Below are 21689 nucleotides of genomic sequence, written 5' to 3' on the forward strand. Positions count from 1 at the left end.
TCTAGGGGAAAAGGAGAGGGAGGAGGAGGGAGGAGGAAATGTAAGGGGGAGGAAGGAGGAGACATGGAAGAGACAGGGGTGTTGGCTATAAAATCCCTGAGGATGAGCTGGTCAACCAGCAGTCCCTGAGGGGAGGAGCATGGCCCTGCATGTGAAGTTTCTATTGCTCTGGGTCTGTTGGCTTCACAGTGTGATTGGTCCTGAATATGAAGGTGAGTAACAGTGACAGTGTCGGGGGTGGACATTTAAAAACCGAGTCTTGCACATCTCCTAACATATGTAATCAGACTTGAGATGCCATGGAGAGGGTAAGAGCCATCCTAATTTCACGTACCCTGAGAGAGAAAAATGTACTCTCTCTATTTTTCAAGTATTTCTAAGAGACATGAGCCACTGCTAGTCTTTAAAAACGCAAAGAAGAAGAAGAAGAAGAAGAAGAAGAAGAAGAAGAAGAAGAAGAAGAAGAAGAAGAAGAAGAAGAAGAAGAAGAAGGTTTGACTAATAAAAATGAAAGAATAAGCATGCAGTTTGGAAAATCCTGTTGAAAGAGTCATGTTACCTGATAACTGTGTCTCTCCCTTCTCACCCTACTATATTTTAAATGCCTTGTTCGAGTCTTTGAAAATAGAACTGAATTTTGGCAAGTCTGTTTTATTCCTTAACCAAAATCGAAGGGCCTTCAATGATTGTAAATGACAACACAAGAAGGGAGTTCAACACAGAGGCATTTCTTACATATTTGATGGGGATCGCACATAGTTGTGAAAACAATTTTTTTGCAAAAATTTTGCAAAGCGATGGTGACCACTGCTTTCTTATCTGTTAGAATATTTGTTTTATGCTTATGTAAAAATAACGCTTTTGTCTCAGATGTTGATTCTTTCATGAGATATCACTTGTACGAACATAGAAAAGAAAATATAAATGAAAGAAGCTGGTTAAGATGTTCCTAAAATTTCTCCACTTTTAGTGCCTGGCCTCCTGAATTACTGATGTCGCACTTTCCCATGTGACACTATCTCAATGGTGCCCAGAGTCTTGGTGAATGAAGACTCCCCAGTCCGAGGCACGTTAGCTGGTCTTTGCATTTACTTGGTGCTAAGCGCACTTCTGAGTCTTTGTAGATGTTATTTATTCATGCTGTCCATCTCCACACACAAGTGTCTGCTTCCCAGAGGTTAAGATGGCCCCATTGTTGTCTCTGGAGGTTTCTTTTGAGCCACTGACATGCATACCACAAGAGCTGATGTTGGCCTTTGGCTACTGTCATAGTACAGGCATTAACTACCGAGTCCCCACAGCAACCCAGCCTACAGGCAATAAAATACCATCAAATAAGGGACATCCTCATCCTGGAGACAGAACTGAGAAGCATTGCATTTTAGCATTTTAGAAGCCATGAGATGGGAGGTTTGGATCCCGCCAGGCCCATGTGATGCAGAGATTATGTGGCAGGAGTACCTCCAATCATGAGTCCACTGGCTGGTGGGAAGACAGAGAGGAGACAGATGAGCCATGCGAGCTCAACCACCGACATGCTTCGAGTGACACTAGAGATGCGACTGATCTGGCAAGGCTTCACAGAGGGCCCGGTTGAATGATCTCGTTTCAGGACTAGACATTTGCTGTGTACGAAATGTGATTTCTCCACGGTTACAAGCTATAGGGACACACTGAAGGATTACATGACAGTGGCCTCCCTTGCAAGGAGGACCATCGGGCAGGAAGCCCCTGACATGCAGTGTGAACCCAAAGTTCTGGAGTTGTCACCTGCTGCCTGTGACCATTTCTGGGGGGATGAACTGCCCGTAGGCAGATAGCTAAATTTCAGCAAAGGTTTGTGCTAAAATATGAATCTTGCACTGCAAGAGCCTTTATTATTTTATGGAGTGGGAGTGGGGGAGTGAGGGGACTCAGTGGTCCCTACTAGTGGAGAGCTGAGCACACCCTCCCAGCCATGGATCACCGCTATCCCACCTCCCTCCAGCAGGGGCTCCAAAGTCCAGCCCCCTCTTGGCCTCTCTGGCTCCAACCCAAGCTCCATCTGTGACCTCAGGCAAGGCTCTGAATTCCCATACCCAGCACAGGAGAAGAATGATTCTTGCTGCCTCCACCCCCAGAGATGCTGGGAGGATGCCAGCCAGCATGGGTGAGGTTGTCATGTCATTATCACAGCTACCACCTGCAGGTATTAGAGAAGCAGGATACAGGCTTGGATTTAGCAGCTAATAGTCACAGAGTGAGTCTGATTATTTGAGATACCTCAGCTGAAGTGGAATCATCCAATATCTGTTTCTCTGCATCCGGCTTATTTCACTGAGCCTGATGTCCTCCAGGCCCATCCATATTGTCGCCTATGGCAGGAGTTCCTTCTCTTTTAATGCAATTTAATTGTATTTATTTAATGAATTTATTTCTCTTCAATAAATTTCCAGGGCATGTATATACCACATTCTCCTTATCCATTCATGCGTGGATGGACATTTATGATGTTCCCACATCTTGGCTATTGAGATTAATACAGCAGTGAGCATGAGAGTACAGATATCTCTTCAAGATCCTAATTTCAATCCTTTTGGATAAATACCCAGAAGTGGGATTACTGGATCACATGGTAGTTCTATTTTTAATTTTTTGAGCAACCTCCGTACTGTTTTCCACAGCAGCTGCGCTGTTTTACATTCCGAGCACGAGTGCTCTGTAATTCTTTGCTGTTATGGTTAGTTTAGGTTTTCTTTTTTAAAGCATTTAACCCATTGTGTTATGGAAACATTCTCACATACTCAAAAGAATTGCCCACGCCTCGCCCCTGTGGATGGCAGACACAATTTCTGGTGTTAAGCTAAGTACTTGATATGCATAATACACATGTTTCTCATGACAATCCCATTAGGTAGGTACCATTATTGCCCTCGTTTTGTAGAAGAGAATTGGAGGCACAGAGGGGTTAAGTCATGGACCAAAAGTCACACAGCAGCCTAGGGACAAGTGAGTTAAAGATTCTGAGAAAGCTTATTTCTTGAGCCACATCTCTGTACTGTCAATTTATATTCTGAATGTGTCCTCCAACTGGAATCCTTCATACTTGTAAGTGTGAAAAAAGTAAGTCATTTCTAAATGCCTTCTTTATGTCGTATTTCCTACTCCCAGAAAAAAAATTTCATATTTTGTACAGGTTGCCAGTTCAACAATTACAGCCCAAAACACACCCATTGAGATCCTGTCTCTCTTCCAGTCTCAGAGAAGAGCAGTTGAAGATCTGCGAACAATGGGCAGTTTATTATGTGATGCCTTAGCACTTTCTGTGAGATTTCTTGTAATTTCAATACTTGTGAGATACCAGAGTCTCCTAAACGTGAATCCTGGAGCCAATTTTAGTGAATATAAGTTCTCTATTGTTTGTGAAAATCGACTGCAAACTTGAATGAGTTTTCCATCTCATCAAGGAGAAAATAATAATAATTATTATAAGGAGAGAAATCTTTTATCATTGCAATAAAATAGTTACCATGAGATACATGCTTGCCATGTGCCACCTATGGTGCAGAGCCCTGATGTATGATTTCATTTATTCCTCACAACAAACCTGTAACACGGAACTGCAAAGACTTTTTTTTTTTATTCATTTGAAACACAGAGAGATAGAGAGAGTACAAGCAGTGGAAAAGGCAGAGGGAGAGGAAGAAGCAGACTCCCCGCTGAACTGGGACCCCAAAGTGGGCCTCGATCCCAGGATCCCAGGATCATGACCAGAACCAAAGGCAGATGCTTAACCATCTGAGCCACCCAGATGCCCCAAGACCCTTTTGTATCGGATGCTAAAAGCAATTTGATCTTATTTTAAAAGCGAAAGACAAATAAGTAAATGTTTCCTTCAGATTGTGCCTTTCAGATAATACTAAAAAGAAACAGAATAAAGCAAAAACAAAACAGAAAAGAATGCTGAAGTTTATTTTGTAGGAAGTTATGGAAAAAGTAAGTCATTTGTTTTTGTCTACTGATTTTTGCTTTGTTTTGTTTTAGAGATCATTTTTATTGTTCCTGATCATTAATGCTATTTGGAAAATACAGGGATGTGTGTGTGTGTGTGTGTGTGTGTGTTTTAAGATTTTGTTTTCAAGTAATATCGACCCTCAACATGGGGCTCAAAACTCCAACCCTGAGATCAAGAGTCACACGTTTCAGTGACTGAGCCAGCCAGGAGCTCTGGAAAGTGCAGTTAAAGCAAAAGGAAAAACTAAAAATCACCCACAATTATACCACTGAAAATAAGCACCACTGAAGTTTTGATGCATCCCCTTCAAAATATTATCCTTACTGGACTACAATTTAGTAAAATATTTTATTTTATTTTATTTTATTTTATTTTATTTTATTTTATTTTATTTTATTTTATTTTATTTTAAAAGCTAAACCTAGTGAAATAAATATTTGCTAAAAATTGTAATGTCTTTGGGGGCACCTGACTGGCTCAGTCCGTAGAGTATGCAACTCTTGATCTGCGGGTTTTAAGTTCAAGTCCCATGATGGGTATAGAGATTACTTTTTAAAAAATAAAATAAGGCAGGGATCCCTGGGTGGCGCAGCGGTTTGGCGCCTGCCTTTGGCCCAGGGCGCGATCCTGGAGACCCGGGATCGAGTCCCACGTCGGGCTCCCTGCGTGGAGCCTGCTTCTCCCTCTGCCTGTGTCTCTGCCTCTCTCTCTCACTGCGTGCCTATCATAAATAAATTTAAAAAAAATTTTTTTTAAAAATAATAAAATAAAATAAAATAAAATAAGGCGGCCCAGGGGGCTCAGCGGTTTAGCACCGCCTTCAGCCCAAAGCATGATCCTGGAGCCCTGGGATCGAATCCCACGTCAGGATCCCTGCATGGAGCCTGCTTCTCCCTCTGCTTGTGTCTGTGCCTCTGTGTGTGTGTGTGTGTCTCGTGAATAAGTAAATAAAATCTTTAAAAATAAAATAAAAATAGGGGTACCTAAGTGGCTTAGTCAGTTAAACATCTGTCTGCCTTCTGCTTAGGTCATGATCCCAGGGCCTGGGATGGAATCCCATATCGGGGTCCCTGCTCAGCGGGGAGTCTGCTTCTCCCTCTCCCCCTTCCTGCCACTCTGCCTACTTGTGCTCTTTCTCTCTGTCAAGTAAATAAATAAAATCTTTAAAAATGAAATAAAATAAAATTGTGTCTTTCAGATGATGATCTACCAGCTGCAGGTAAGTTGATAAAAATTCTTTTATTAGAATTTCTTTTTAAATTTGGCCATAAAATGTAAAGTTAAGTAATATGCTTCTTTTCCTAGCAAGAAATTATATTTTTCATGAGAAACTACTATTTTATGTCCTTGTATATAACATAAAGTACAATCTATGTTAAAAGTAGTTAAGGAAGAAAGCAATTATAATATTACTGTCAATTTTACTGTTAATATTTCCGAGTGACCAAATGTATCATCTCATACAACTTCATAATGTGATTTTCTTTTTTGCAAAAACAGAGTCTTATAGAACATAATGAAATAAGAAAAAGCTTTTTGTCATCTAAAGAGGAAGTGCAAATGTTTTCATACTTATAGGACCATCTTTGTTAATGCCTGCAGTATTATAAAACTATATATTTTAGGGGCTCCTGGGCGGCTCAGTAGGTTAAGCATCTGGCTTTTAATTTCAACTTAGGTTAGGATCTCAGCCTTGTGGGATCAAGCTCAGCATCAGTTTCTGGACTCAGTGTGGAGTCTGCTTGTCCCTCTCCCCCTGCTTCTTTCCCCACTCCCGCCCTCTCTCTCAAATAAGTAAATAAATAATTTTTCTAAAAAACTATATATTTGGGATGCCTGAGTGGCTCAGTGGTTGAGTGACTACCTGTGGCTCAGGCCTTGATCCTGGGGTCCTGGGAATGAGTCCCGCATCAGGCTCCCCACAAGGAGCCTGCTTCTTCCTCTGCCTATGTCTCTGCCTCTCTCTCTGTGTCTCTCATGAATAAATAAATAACCTTTAAAAAAAGGAATTAATCCATAAACCAGAGAAAATAAGATGTGCAATTATTGTATGATTGCATACTTTAAAACTCCCAGGAAAACTAATAAAGTTTACTAGCTTCAATTAGAGAATCTGGCTTAGTGGTTGGATATAAGATAGATATACAGTAGTTCATTGTTTTTCTCTATACTGGCAAGAACCCACTAGAGATGATAGAACACTTTGGGGTTAAATCAATAAGAAATGTTCAGGACTTAAATGAGTAAATGATAAAATATAAAATCATATTGAAGAACATAAAGCAAGTTTTAAATAATAGATCATGCCATGTTCTCGGTTGGAAGACATAAGAATAGCAAGATAAATGTCAGCTTCAAATTTTCTTTTTCAGAAACTATAACTCACCTCCCAGAAATCAAAGGTAAGTTGATTAGAAACTTTTGATATTAAATAAATTTTCTTTTAATTGTGTAAAAATGGGGAGATCAGTGGGATTTTTCTTGATAAAATTATTTTTCTCTTTTCATAAAATTTGATAGGGCAGCCTGGGTGGCTCAGCAGTTTAGTGCCTGCCTTCAGCCCAGGGCATGATCCTGGAGACCCAGGATTGAGTCCCACATCCGGCTCCCTGCATGGAGCCTGCTTCTCCCTCTGCCTCTGTCTCTGCCTCTGTCTCTCTCTGTGTCTCTCATGAATAAATAAATAAAATCTATAAAAAAATTGATAAAAGTAAATGAGAAATTTAGAGAGAAGAAATATGAGAAATAGAGTTACCCTGACCTTCACTGGCACTTCACTGGCACTACTTTTTCATTTCGGCCAATATAACAGAAAATACCTGATTTTAAAATTCACATAGGAAAAATGTCCAATAGTAATTAGGAATATTACAAACAAAAGTGTTCTGGAGAAACACCTTGTATTATCAGATATTTAAACAAATCACAATAGTAATACAAATAGCATGGTATCAGCCAAAAATGCATCAAATAATAATAAGTAATGTTTTCTGATGCTTGCTGGCTTCAGACCCTGCTCATTTTACTCTGCATCATCCATTTTAAAGCAAGACAGGAACAATCTGTTTTAAAGGTAAACATTTGGGATCCTTGGATGGCTCAGCAGTTTAGTGCCTGCCTTTGGCCCAGGGCGTGATACTGGAGTCCCGGGATCAAGTCCCACATTGGGCTCTCTGCATGGAGCCTGCTTCTCCCTCTGCCTGTGTCTCTGCCTCTTTCTTGCTCTCTCTCTCTGCCTTTCATGAATAAATAAATAAAAATCTTTTAAAAAAATAAAAATAGGGGATCCCTGGGTGGCTCAGCGGTTTCGCGCCTGCCTTTGGCCCAGGGCGCGATCCTGGAGTCCTGGAATCGAGTCCCGCGTCGGGCTCCCGGCATGGAGCCTGCTTCTCCCTCTGCCTGTGTCTCTGCCTCTCTCTCTCTCTCTCTCTCTCTCTCTCTCTCTCTCTCTTTCTCACTCTGTGTCTATCATAAATAAATAAAAATAAATCTTAAAAAAATAAAATAAAAATAAAGGTGAACATTTTCAAATTGTGCAAAAGCATTTGAAATTTCATGGTGATGAAAATCCAGGTAAAAGAGCACATTGGTAGGAAAGATGAATTGCCATTGTCTTCTGAGAAAACAATACCCAGCAATGTTAACAATTCATGTGTGCTTTAACCTAATAATCATGCTTTTGGGATTTCATTCTATAGAAATAAATGGTTTAGTACATAAGGATTTACATACATGGAAAGTTTGCTTCAGCTTTATATACAAAAGGAAAATAATCTGAATAAGGGAAATATTGAATAAATTTAGCAAAACCATATCACAGAATATGAATTTGCATTAGAAAGGAGTGAGAGCTCCAAAGGTTAAAAGCATACATTGGATAAATTTTCTGGCCTAAGTGGGTAGAGATGTCATTCACTGAGTAAGAATATAAGTGAAAGAGAAAGATGATGAATTCAAAAATTCAAAACTAGAGAAAGTTCTGAATGCTATTTTAAATGAAGGCCAGGAGGGCAAAAAAAAAAAAAAAAGATATGTTGGAAAGGATTTTTGTGATATGCTAAGTTAGAAACAAGTTATCGATATAAAGTATGATTCATGTCAGGAGGCAGCAAAAAAATCTGTGCATGTATGCCCCTACATGTATAAAATGTAAGTTATATGTATATTGTATGGATATATGAATATGTATATATAATGTCCAGGTGTGCATGGAGAAAACTGTGGATAGATACAAACCAAGCTATATACAGTGTGTGTGTGTGTGTGTGTGTGTGTGTGTGTGTGTGTGTGTAAGAAGATAAAGAAAAAAAAAAGAAAAGAAATGAAGGGGAAATTGCTTAAGAAGTCTCACATTTATGTTTCTAAGCTTAGGATAGGTTTCTGGAACTGGGGCCAAATGCTAAGCAAAATATCAAGAGTGCTTATACCATGCAAAAAAAGTGCGACATAGAGAAGGGTTGAAAATAAGAAATCTTTATTAGTAGAGGTCCAACAGCTCTGCAGTCATGTGACCCAATAATGTTGAACAGAACCCCAGACCCTGACTCTCATTTCTGGGCAACCAGGTGGGGGCAAAAGTAACTTTGTAACATCTCAACTAACAATCTAACACTCCCAGAGAAGGACCAAGCATTTTTGTTTTCTCTAGATGGCAAGTGTTTCTTTCCATTCTACTACAGAAATGAAGTGTTCTATGACTGCATGAAGTTAAAGACAAAACACAAGTGGTGCTCCCTAAATGAGACTTACCAAGGATATTGGAAATATTGCTCTGAAGAAGGTGAGTGTCTTGCCTTGAACACCTCAGGGTGATTGATTGGTGATCTTTGTCACCAGGGCTGTGTGGTTCAATGAGACCTGCCTACAAGAGGGCTCTAAAAAGGAAATCCACAGTCAATTAAATTGTGAAAATGAGGTTTGTGCAGGTCTCAGACAGTACGAAAATCACATTGCTCCAAAGACGTATTATGAGAGCTTCAACCCCAATATTGCTGAGTAGATGGGGCTGAGTGAGATGGTGGGTGCGTGTGTGTGCATGCACACGTGTGTGCATGAGAGAGAGGGCAAAGAGGAGGTACAAGATAGATTTCCTATTCTGATTGTCTCTCTTCTCTGTAGACTTTGCAAAGTGTGTGTTTCCCTTCTGGTACAGACACATGATCTACCGGGAGTGTACTGAAGATGGGGACGCATTTGGGAAAAAATGGTGTTCGCTGACCCAGCATTATAACAAGGACAAGATTTGGAAATATTGTGACTGATGGTGAGGTTTTCTGGGAGGGGCATGTAAAGATCTAATTGTTCTCATGGGAAATTCAGTTTCTTTTGTGAAGTAATCTCCAGTTTCTTTTATGAAAGGAGAAAGTAGAACCCTCTTTATAAGGTTTTATTTTCTGAGATATGAGTTGAAGATGATTTGGCTGAAAATAACTGGGTTTTGGCCATTGATTATGGATGATGAGGTTTTGATATGGAAACCTATATTCTAGCCTCAGCACTTATACCTGCTAACTGGGTAAAATTAGGCCCTTAAAAAAAAATTCTATGGACTTTGGGTGATAATGAGGTGTCAGTATAGGTCCTTTGATTATATCCAATGTCCCACTCTGTTAGGGGGCGGTGTTGGTTTGAGCAGGAGGCTCAACCTGTGTGGTACCTGTGTGGGGGTGGAGGCATTTAGGAACTCTCTGTGTCTTCTGCTCAATTTTGCTATAACCTAAAACTGCTCTAAAAAAGTAAAGTCTATTAAAAATGCATTACCTTAATATAGAATTTTTTTTAAAAAACAAACAAAAAGATTGATAACCGAGATAGGAAAATAGGTGTTGACAAGATGAAGTGACAAAGTGAGGCTCAAAGCAGTTTAGGGGGGAACCGCATGGACCCAGGTGACAAGCTGAAGAGAGTTGATGACATGGTACAGCATGTGCCAGTTTACCCCCAAGGGGTGGGACATAGTTTTCTGGAACCATCCACATCTCCTTGGTTACAGTTTATTGAACACTTGGGACAGACACTATGCTGTGTGCTTTATTTACATCATTATTAATCTTACCACGACCTAAGAGGTAAATATGAATGTCACCATTTTCAGAAACTATGAGTCAAGTGGGTTAACTAATTTACCAGGTCCCATGGCCATGACTTTGAGTATATAAAAAGGTAATAAGAGAAAAAAATAAAACATAATGTATCATGTGACCCAGGAATTCCACCCCTGGGGATGGATATTCCCAAACGAATTTAAAGTAGGGACTTGAAAAAATATTTCTATGCTGATATTCCTTTCAGCATTAGTCCAGTGGCCAATAAGGGGAAGCAACCAAGTGTCCATCAACAGATGAGCGGATGAACAAAATGTGGTATATCTTGATGGTGGAATATTATTCAGCCATAAAAAAGTAATGAAGTCGGGATCCCTGGGTGGCGCAGCGGTTTGGCGCCTGCCTTTGGCCCAGGGCGCGATCCTGGAGACCCGGGATCGAATCCCACGTTGGGCTCCCGGTGCATGGAGCCTGCTTCTCCCTCTGCCTGTGTCTCTGCCTCTCTCTCTCTCTCTCTCTCTCATAAATAAATAAAAATTAAAAAAAAATTAAAAAAAAAGTAATGAAGTTGATACATTTCACAACATGGATGAATCCTGAAAACATTATACTAAGTGAAATAAGCCAGATACAAAGAAACAAATGCTGTGTGGTTCCATTTATATGAAATATATAGAAGAGGCAAGCTCATAGAGACAGGAAGTAGGTAAGATGTTACCAAGGTCTGGCAGGAGGGAGGAACTGGGGAGTCACTGCATAATGGGTACCGGTTCTGTTTGGGGTGATATAAAGCTTTGGAAATAGATTAGTAATCATGGTTGCACAACACTGTGCATAGAAGTAATGCCACTGAATTTAACAATAGTTAAAGTAGCAAATTTTATTGTGTGTATATATCTCTCCACGATTTTTAAAAATTAATAGTGTAAAAAAAGATACTAAGATTTATAAAATTTAATTCTATCCTGGGATGCAGAAAATAGACCTGTCAGAAGATGGTGCATCTCAACCATGGGCAGGTGCTCATACATTTATTACTCATCCTCTCCCAAAGCAAGAGTCTCCTTTACTAGTTTTCCATGAACTTGCCTGAATATTAACACTATATGGCTTCTCATTGGCTGCACCAAAGCAAACATTGTATATCTTGAAAGATTCCCTTATTCCTCCCAGACCGTTCTTTCATATGACTTATTGTTCCTATTGGCAGTCTTCTGACAACTGCAAATACACACAAAATGCCCCACCTAGGAGTAGCCTTTGCCCTGAAATAATTAATGGCCTCTGAGCTGACTTTCTGATTTCCATGAAATGGCCCTTTGCAATGACTGTCATTTCACTTAGGGCCACCCACCTGTGGTTGAAGATCCATAGAATCTTCCCTTCGCCCTTCCATCCTGGCCCTAGCACAAACAAGAGATCTCAGGAGAGAAAAGATTATTTTATTTATTATGAACCTATTATATGCTAGTCAGTGTAATTATTAGATTCCACACAAAGTTTCCCCAAATCCTCATAACAAGCTTGCAAATTTGCCTTACTTTATTCTTCCCTTTATGGAAGAAGAAATCAAGGCTTAACAGAAATCAAATTAAATAACTTGCCCAAAGCCCTAGAGCTCACAGTAGGAAGGATGGTGAGGGTCCACTGTGTCTTTACCCTTTGTCTTCCCCGCCTCTTCCAGGGTATCTGGAAGCAGTGCTCCTGTTCCCTTCATCTGCTTTGTCATTCTTCATCATTGTCCCTCATAAGGAAAATAGATGTGCTTAAATTTAAAAAAACAACAACAGTTCTTGATTAATTTTCAGATCCTTGCCTGTTCAGATACTTCTTTATAATAGGTCTGCCTGCTTTTCGCGGGCTTTTTAGGAGAGACATTTAGGAGATAAGCTCATGAATTTTTTTCTTTTTTTAAAGATTTTATTTATTTATTCATGATAGTCACACAGAGAGAGACAGAGAGGCAGAGACACAGGCAGAGGGAGAAGCAGGCTCCATGCACCAGGAGCCCGACGTGGGACTCGATCTCGGGTCTCCAGGATCGCGCCCCGGGCCAAAGGCAGGCGCCAAACCGCTGCGCCACCCAGGGATCCCGAATTTTTTTCTTTTATCTATTCCTATGTAAGCATACAGGATCCTAAGAAAATATTAAAATCTTTTCATAGCTGCAATTTGCCTCTAATGGTCAAACGAATCACCCAGATATTCCTTATTTAGTGTGCCATGAAAGGCAGCCAGTTGCTTTTTCAACAATTTCCTGGATTGGCTAATGCAAATCTACATTAAACCTAGATCCATTATCCCCAGCTGCATTTAGGCTTTAAAAAGCCCAAAACAGATAATTGTATCAAAAGCCTACATAACTCTTGGGATATGTAAAATATTTTAAAAACTTCACCCTCAAATTCATCCATACCGAGTTAGAAAACATCTTTAGGAGAGTTTTTTTTTTTGAGCTGTGGGGTCACTGTTATCGATTCAGTGGGGCTTAAATTAAAAATGCTGGGGTGCCTGGGTGGCTCAGTCGGTTAAGCGTCTGCCTTCATCTCAGGTCATGATCCAGGGTCCTGGGATAGAGTGCCACATCTGGGATCCCTGCTTAGCAGGAACCTGCTCCCCTGCTTGTGCTCTCTCATGCTCTTTCTCTCAAATAAATAAATAAGATCTTTTTAAACTAATTAATTAATTTAAAATGCTGCAGAATTGGAGGGGAAATCACAGAGTATAGCTTGTGTATCCAATGTACTATTTCTAATATTTATGCTGATTTTATACATAGATATAGATGCCTATACACACATATGTACGTGGATAGGTCACGGGAATGTGATGTGCAGCATGGTGACTATAGTTAATGGTGTTGTAGTGCATTTTTGAAGGTTGCTAGAAGAGTGAATCTTCAAAGTTCTCATCACAAGAAAAAAATTTTTTTTGTCATTTTCTATGGTAACAGATGGTGACCAGACTATGGTGATCATTTTGCAATGAACAAATGTCAAATCATTACATTTCACACCTGAAACTAATGCAGTGGTGCAAGTCAATATAATTCAATAAAAAATACACATACATATGCGCCGAATCATATTTTCAAATGTATTCTTAGATCACGGCGCCCCCTAAAAAGTTTGGAAGCACTGTCTTTGTGAACCCAGAAGACTCATTGTAATCTTTTATGAGAAATAGGAAATCTAAAAAAGAATGTTTTTGACTTATCTTTCTAGTCTTTGAATACTGGCAGAAAGGACTGTCTTTGAAATGGGCTTACTGGTCTCAGGAGAGCTGTGGGACAGGCTGTGACCAAGCCCAGGTGGTAGCAATTAATCCTTAAACTGTAAAGTGGTCGTGGTTACTATACCGGGCACCAGGGATTACTAATCAGATCCTAGGGAAGGGTTGACCAGAGAGACATCCAGTGGTGACAAATGGATCACAGGTTTTTCAGAAAGAAAATCAACTGAACACTTGCTGTTCATTACATGGAAGAGCCAAAGAGCCAGCCTTCTACCAAATTTCCAGGCATGAATCAGTTCACAGAGTTGACCCCCCTTGAACAATTAGGAGGCTGGACAACCGTGAAGCCATACACTGCTGTAATGCCACAGGTATACGCTTTCAGCCTTCTTGGTAGACTTCCCTAATGGGGCACATTGTTTAGTGTCTACGACCAAGGGAAATATATAAACCTTCTAGGGTCTCCTGAATACTGGTTTTGAGTGAAGATTAATTTTCAAGGACTCAGACCACCACTGGGATCCAGTAATTCGAGTGGAAGTTTCCAGGAACATGAGACAGAGTCCTCACTTAAGTTCACTTTGCTCTTGGCTCAGTACGATACCAAACACACACCTTGCAATTATTTCCCCAGGTCCTGAGAGTTATATGGTTTGAATAGATTTTTCAGAAAGGTTTACTATTATTCACATTGGTTCCCTCACCCTTGGACTATCAAACATTACATCAGTGATCATTGTTGCTAGTCTTTCATTAGAAGGTACACACAGAGAAATGCTCTATCCCTTGGGAATTGCAGAGACGAGTGGCACCAAAGAAAGATTTGAAAGATTGTTGTTACAATCCTATTCATTTCTCTAAAAGGAGCAGCAAAAAAGGCTGCTAAGAGGGCCCATGATGTATTACCATGTCAGTCAAGTGGTGACTCCTTTGGCAGCTGTTCTTCTAAATTCATCTCATCATCAGATACCCCGGTCATGGGTAAATAGCTGCTTAAAGAATGCTATTACGTGGCTCCATCTAACTGCAGAAGAAGCTGGCAAATATAGGATAGCCAGCCAGCCATATAACCAGCTCCAATTGTGCTACCATGATGACGGCAAAACAGACTTCTGTAAGCAGCTCCCCATCATGACTCCTGGAACACATTCCACTTCCTTGGATTGAAAGAGCATCTTGTGGTAGGATCATTCTACAGAACTGACTTCCTCCTTGGGGCACCTACTATTTCCTGTGCAGTACCATAGAGATGCTCTCGGTTCTGCAGAGGCTCATATTTAAAGCTATGTGCAGGGCAGCCCGGGTGGCTCAGCGGTTTAGCGCCAGCTTTGGGCGAGGGCCTGATCCTGGGGACCCAGGATCAAGACCCACGTCGGGCTCCCTGCATGGAGCCTGCTTCTCCCTCTGCCTGTGTCTCTGCCTCTCTCTCTCTCTCTCTCTCTCTCTCTCTCTCAATGTGTCACATGAATAAATAAATAAAATCTTTCTAAAAAATAAAATAAAGCTATGTGCAAAATGTGCAGGGCATCGTTACATGCTCTGAAGCCATTGGCAGTTTGAACAACACAAATGTAGTTATGAACGTTGAACCACATCAAAATTGGAATCTGGGAAAAGTACCCTTTAGAAAATTTCCATTTATTCTATTCCATTTGTCTACGTCTGTCTTTATGTCAGTATCACACTGTTTTGATGACTGAAGCTTTTGAAATCAGAAAGTGTGAGGGATCCCTGGGTGGTGCAGCGGTTTAACGCCTGCCTTTGGCCCAGGGTGCGATCCTGGAGACCCGGGATCGAGTCCCACATTGGGCTCCCGGTGCATGGAGCCTGCTTCTCCCTCTGCCTGTGTCTCTGCCTCTCTCTCTCTGTGTGACTATCATAAGTAAATAAAAAAATTAAAAAAAAAAAAGAAAGTGTGAGACCTCTTTGTCTCTTTTTTTTTCAAGAATATTTTGGCTATTCAGGGTCCCTTGAGATTCCATATGAATTTGAGGATAGCTCTTTTGTATTTCTGTAAAATACAGATTTCTATATCTATATCTATCATTGGAATTTTGGTAGGTATTGAATTGAATCTGTAAATCATTTGGGGGCCATATTGACATCTTGACAACATCAATCTTCAATCCATGAGCATAGAATATCATTTCATTTACTAGTCATTGTCTTGAATTTCTTCCAGCAACATTTTATGGTTTTCAGTGTTCAGAACTTTCACCTCCTTGGTTAGCTTTATTCCTAAGTATTTTATTCTTCTTGATGCTATTGTAGATGGATTTGTTTTCCTAATTTTTTTCAGATTATTCATTGTTAGCATAGAGAAATGTAACTGAATTTTGTTTTGGTTTTTTTTTTTAAAGATTCTATATATTTATTCATGAGAGACACAGAGAGAGAGGCAGAGACATAGAGGGAGAAGGAGGCTCCTCACAGGGAGCCCAATGTGGGGCTCGATCCCAGGGTTCCAGGATCAGCAGACACTCAACTGCTGAGCCTCCCAGGCATCCAGGCATCCCTGTAATTGAATTTTGTGTGAATTTCATATCCTGCTACTTTGCTGCATTTATTTATTGGTTCCAACCAGTGTGTGTGTGTGTGTGTGAGTGTGTGTGTGTGTGTCTACATATACGATCATGTTGTCTGTGAATGGAGATAATTTTACTTCTTCCTTTCCAATTCGGATGTCTTTTGCTTCTTTTTTCTTACCTAGGCCTTCCAGTACTATGTTGAATATAAGAAGTGGTGAGAATGGGGCGCCCGGGTGGCTCAGTGGGGTTGAGCCTCTGCCTTTGGCTCAGGCCATGATCCTGGAATCTGGGATGGAGTCCCACATCGGGCTCCCTGCATGGAGCCTGCTTCTCCCTCTGCCTGTGTCTCTGCCTTTCTCTCTGTGTGTCTCTCATGAATAAATAAATAAAATCTTAAAAAAAAAAAAAAAGGCAGTGGGGAGAAAGGGATCCTTGCTTTCTTCCTGATCTTAAAGGAGAGTTTTCAGGCATTCATGGTTGTATGTGACATTGGCTGTGATGGTCGGGAAATAACCCTAAGTTAAATTCTTTCCTATTAAATTTTAGGTTTAACTGTCATTGTTCAGAATGAATACAGATTCTGAGATCCTAGAACCACTGTTCATTTGAGGCCCAGGCACCCATGGTGGGTGGATCCTTTTACTGTGTAGATTCTGATCTTCTTTTATTTTTGCATAGTTCTCTTTGATTATATCACAAATTTTATTTTTCTTCCTTTGTCTTGTTATTCTTTTTCAGGGACGTGCATTAATTATATATGTGGTGTAAGTTACTTTACTGCAATCACAGCCTCCATAACTCCTTTTATATTTTTATCTTGTTTTCATCCTCCTGGATATGGAAGTGCCTTTCTTAAATGCCCCTTCTCCAGTTCTCCAGTCTGCACTTAGATCTACTGTCCCTTGGCCACATTTTAATTTAGTTTTCACTTTGGACACTTACAAATTTTTCTCTTCATTTCCGGCTTCAGTTCAGTATTGTTCCATTTTTTCCCCTATTTTTTAAAACTCACTTTAGTACTTTCTGAATTTCTGATTCAAGATGCTTTTCCTATCTCTACTTAATATATTTCACTCCCCCTGGTTCATTTCTGGGGTGTGTGAGCGCACCTGCGCAAGCAAAGACCGCTACTTTGTAGCATTTTACACACGGGGGAGTGTGGTGTGGGGGTGTGTGGGGGGGTGATAGTTTATTTTTTATTTTTTGGGGGTGTGATAGTTTATATAGATTAGTAGCTCAGGGGCGCCCTCTGCCGTCCTTGTAGTGAGAGGCAGTTTCTTTCCCGGATGGTTTTCACGGGAGAGGAGGGGTGCTGAACGTCTGGAAGGTTTGTGGGTTCTTCTATTTTGAGGTTCCGTTTTATTTATAGTGTCCTGAAGTGTGCCCTTCCTTTTCCCTCATCACTAACCAGCCCCTAAGGGATTTCTCCCTTCTGTTTTACCCTCGTCTCCTACAGGAAGCATCCACATCAGCCGCCTCAGGTCTCTACTTCTAAGCTCCCTTCCCCCTGACATTCTTTCTCTGATCCCCCAGGACTCTCCAGTACTTTCTCACTTGGGGCAGAATTTCCCCTTCTGGGAGAGGACTGCAGCCATCGCTTTGCCTTTTCCAGAATATCATATAGTCAGAACCATACAGTAGTAGCGTTTTAGAAATGGTTTCTTTCACTTGGTGATATGCATTAAAGATTCCCCAATGGTTTTTACGTGGCTCATGATAGTTCATTCATTTCATTTTATCACTGAATAATATCCCATCGTCTGGATGTACCGGTTTATTTATCCACTGACCTACTGAAGGACATCCTGGTTGCTCCCAAATTTTGGCAGTTATGAACAAAGCTGCTGTAAACCTCTGTGGGCAGGTTTTTACATAGACATGAGTTTTTGTTTTTGTTTTTTAAGTAGGCTCCCAACTTGGGGCTTGAACTCACAACCCTGAGATCAAGACCAAAGCTGAGATTGAGTCAGGCACTTAACTGACTGAGCCATCCAGGCACTCCTGGACATGAGTTTTCAACTCATTTGGGTCATACTGGGTCATATGATAAGAGTGTGTTTAGTTCTGTAGGAACCTGCCAAACCCCTAAAGTGGCCACACCATTTTGCTTTCCCACCAACGATAAATGAGAGTTTCTTTTGCTTCACCAGGCTCGCCAGCATTGGTGGCGTTGGTGTTTGGATTTTAACCATCTTAATAGGGGTGTTGTGATATCTCATTGTTTTAATTTGCAATTCCCTTGTGACACACGATATTGATCATTTTTCCATAAGCTTAGTGATCATCTGTATATCTTCTTTAGTGAAATATCTGTTCAGATCTTTGCTAATTTTTGAAATTGGATTGTTTGTTTTCTTATTGCTGAGTTGTAAGAATTCTTTTTTTTTTTAAAGATTTTATTTATTTATGAGAATGCACAGAGAGGAGAGAGAGAGAGAGAGAGAGGGGCAGAGACGCAGGCAGAGGGAGAAGCAGGCTCCATGCACCGGGAGCCCGACGTGGGATTCAATCCCGGGTCTCCAGGATCGCGCCCTGGGCCAAAGGCAGGCGCCAAACCACTGTGCCACCCAGGGATCCCGAGTTGTAAGAATTCTTTGGATATTCTCGATACCAGTCCATTGGCAGATACATGTTTTGCAAACATGGTGTTCCAGCACCATCTGTTGAAAACACTGTTTTTTTTTTTCTCTCCATTAAATTGTGTTTGCTTCTTTGTCACACAGATTAGTTGACTCTATATATGTGAGTCTTTTTCTGGACTCTATCCTGTTCCACTGATCTACTTGTTTATTATTTCATTAATATTGCAATGTCTAGGGATCCCTGGGTGGCGCAGCGGTTTGGCGCCTGCCTTTGGCCCGGGGCATGATCCTGGAGACCCGGGATCGAATCCCACGTCGGGCTCCCGGTGCATGGAGCCTGCTTCTCCCTCTGCCTGTGTCTCTGCCTCTCTGTCTCCCTCTGTGTGACTATCATGAATAAATAAATAAAATCTTTAAAAAAAAAATATTGCAATGTCTAGATTACTGTCTCAAACCAATTAGCTTTGTAGTAAGTCCTCCAGTTGTACCTTTTTCACTACCCTTCTTGTCTGTTTCTGTGACTTCAACTTTTTTAGATTCCACATATAAATGTGATCATACATTTATTTTTCTAATGTGTGCTTGTTTTGCTTAGCATAATGTCCTCTGGGTTAATTCATGTTGTCACAAATGGCAGGACTTCCTTTTTAAATGATAATTAATGGTCCATTATACATATGCACATTATATATACATTTTCTTTATCCATTCATCCATCAGTGGACACAAAGCAACTTAGGGTGCTTCCATAATTGGGCTATTGTGAACAATGCTGAAAGAGTGCAAATATCTCTTCAGGGTGGTGACTTTATTTCCTTTGGATACATATCCAGAAGTAGGATTGCTGGATCATATAGTTGTTATATTTTTAGTTTTTTTTTTTTTTTTAAGAAGCTCCATGCTGTTTTCCACAACAGCCATCCCAACAGGCAAAGGATCCAAATAGACGTTTTTCCAAAGAAGATATATGACTTACCAATGGACATACGAAAAGGTATTCAACATCACTAATCATGGAAATTCAAATAAAAACTACTGGATGTCGTCTTATACCTGTTGGTATGGCTGTCGTCAAAATGTCAAAATAAGTATTGGTGCAGATGTGAAGAGAAGCAACCCCTACTCATACGTTCTTCTTGAAGAATCCACTAGGGTATAAACTTAAGTTCTGACTCAGTGGACACCATCATCCACGATTTTCTGAAAAGATCCTAAAGAGATTATGCTACATAGTGGCTTAGAGCACTTTGGAATCAGACAACAAGAAATTTGAACCCCATTCCACATTTTTCCAGCTGTGAGACTTTAGCCAAGCCACAACTTTTTTGAGCCTTGGTTTTTCCACCCACAAATTGGGTTCACATTCTTGCTTACCTGATAAAGGTTTTGTCTGAGTTGTATAATGATCATTTTAAAATAAAAACTGTGTGAGGTATCTGCGTGGCTCGGTATTTGAGCATCTGCCTTCGGCCCAGGGTGTGATCCTGGGGTTCTGGGATCAAGTCTGTCGTCGGGCTCCATGAAGGGAGCCTGCTTCTCCCTCTGCCTCTCTCTCTGTGTCTCTCTCATGAATAAATAAATAAAATCTTTTAAAAAATAAAATAGATAAAATAAAACCTGTGTTATTATAGTTGTAGTAATAATTGAAGTGGTAACAGCCATGATCAAAGCAAAGTAGGCTTATATGGCACTTACTCTGTGCAAGGGATTGTTTAAATTGCATTGCACGTATGAACTGATATAATACAACACTCTTATGAATTGGATGCAATTGTCTTCTCCACCTTACACAACAGGAAAGCATCTGAGTCGCATAGCTAGGAAGTGGAACAGCCAGGAGTTCAAGCAATCAAGCAGCTGGATCAAGCAGCTAGACATTCACCAATAATGTCTCTAACATGAAGGGTTACTAATGATGATGGTTTTGCTCTGGGGCAGAGATGGGAATCAAACCCAGATTCACACGACTTAACGATTCACAGTATTTTCCACCCAATCAAATGACTTCTGTCCAAAATAAATACCTACACACTTTTTCCTGCAGTGTTCCACACATGTGGAAACACAAGGACGTTTAGGTGTGCTGAAATTTCACTTGGCCCCCACTCACGAAGCATTGCTTGCCTTAAGCAATGGGCCAGAGATGTTCACTAGACGTCATTGTCAAAATTTCCTGCAATCGGCTCTCTGCTCCTTAAAATCAGAAATCTTAGTTTCTCATCAAACACTTAGTTGCTGTGGCTAGCCAGGGAAAAGATTGTGAGGATTCTTCTCATCTACTTTCCACCTGGCATGAACATGAGAAACGACCTTCCAAGGATGACAACCACCCTGTCATGATTGTGTAGCTTGTGCCACATTCTGACCTCACTGCTTTACCCACATTATTTCCTAGAACCCTCACACCAGACTCCAGAGGGAGGCACACTCTAGTCATTCAGCAATGGCTACTGAGCACGTGCTATTTGTCAGGCACTCTTTTGTTTTACTGAAGATCAAGTATTGAACTGGAGAAATCATACCTCCAAAGTCTACAATCTAGAGGGGAGAAAGGTAATAAAGAAGCAAATGCACATTCATAGAACTGGATATGCATATTGACATGGGTGTGAATGCCAGAAATTGGACCACAGAGAGAGAATCGCTGTGTAAAAGATTGTATCAGGGTAAGAGGGAGAGACCGAGAATTGTGGGAGCCTCTGCATTAGAGAGAGTGACTGAGAATGGCCTTTCTAGAACAGCTGACACTGAATCATGGAGATCTGAAGAAACAGAAGGAGTCCCACCCCTTATCTTCTGGGAATGGTGTTTCTGCAGACAGACACAAGTCAGTGCCTGAGATTGCATTGTATTTGGGAAGCTAGAGAAATAGCAGGGAGACTGCTCGGTTTGGGGAAGAGATGGGCAAAGCTCAAGGTCAGATGGAACAGGGGCTTTGGCGTTTTTCCTAAGTGTCATGGAGGCTATAGGGGATTTTCATCTCAGCAGCGACATGACCTTGCTCTAGCTACTATGTGGAGAGAATGGAGAGGGTGCAGAGGTGCAAAGCAGCAAGACTGGTCAGGTACCTGTGTGATGTGCTGGGGGAACCATGGTGCTTGGATTAGAGAGAGCATTGGCAGAAGCAGGAAGTGGCTGGTCCTAGGACGATCTTAGTGATAAAGTCCGTAGGCCTGGCTGGCTACAGGGTGGCAGATAGGAATAAAGGATGACTCCAGTGTGACCCATGCATCCAGGTGAATGGCTGTGTCATTCACTGAGATGGGACAGCAGGATGAGCAGGTTTGGTGAGAAAAATAAAGAGAGT

At 40.8% G+C, this 21689-nt stretch overlaps 1 protein-coding gene across 4 annotated transcripts; it reads left to right on the forward strand.

Annotated features, from left to right (window-relative positions):
* The first annotated feature begins 46 nt into the window (after positions 1-46).
* On the forward strand, positions 47-19847 carry BSPH1 (binder of sperm protein homolog 1). Of its 4 annotated transcripts, none has more exons than XM_025424483.3 (6): positions 55-212; positions 5193-5213; positions 6367-6396; positions 8643-8774; positions 9113-9257; positions 19274-19847. In XM_025424483.3, exons 1-5 carry the CDS (start codon positions 140-142, stop codon positions 9253-9255), a joined length of 399 nt encoding a protein of 132 aa, XP_025280268.1. In that variant the 5' UTR covers positions 55-139; the 3' UTR covers positions 9256-9257; positions 19274-19847. The 4 variants fall into 4 exon arrangements, with proteins under 4 accessions (XP_025280269.1, XP_025280268.1, XP_025280267.1 ...); XM_025424482.3 differs by lacking the exon at positions 19274-19847 and adding an exon at positions 10286-12028; XM_025424484.3 differs by lacking the exon at positions 19274-19847 and having other exon boundaries at positions 47-212; positions 9147-9759.
* The last annotated feature ends 1842 nt before the right edge of the window (positions 19848-21689 follow it).

Source organism: Canis lupus, chromosome 1 (assembly GCF_003254725.2).
Source record: "Canis lupus dingo isolate Sandy chromosome 1, ASM325472v2, whole genome shotgun sequence".
Lineage (NCBI taxonomy): Eukaryota > Metazoa > Chordata > Mammalia > Carnivora > Canidae > Canis > Canis lupus.

Excerpts from the sequence above, each read along its gene's own strand:
- BSPH1 (XM_025424483.3), top strand. The coding sequence starts at position 140 with ATGGCCCTGCATGTGAAGTTTCTATTGCTCTGGGTCTGTTGGCTTCAC. Across the intron at positions 213-5,192 it reads GATTGGTCCTGAATATGAAG|ATGATGATCTACCAGCTGCA; the intron begins GTGAGTAACAGT and ends TGTGTCTTTCAG. Across the intron at positions 8,775-9,112 it reads GAAATATTGCTCTGAAGAAG|ACTTTGCAAAGTGTGTGTTT; the intron begins GTGAGTGTCTTG and ends TCTTCTCTGTAG.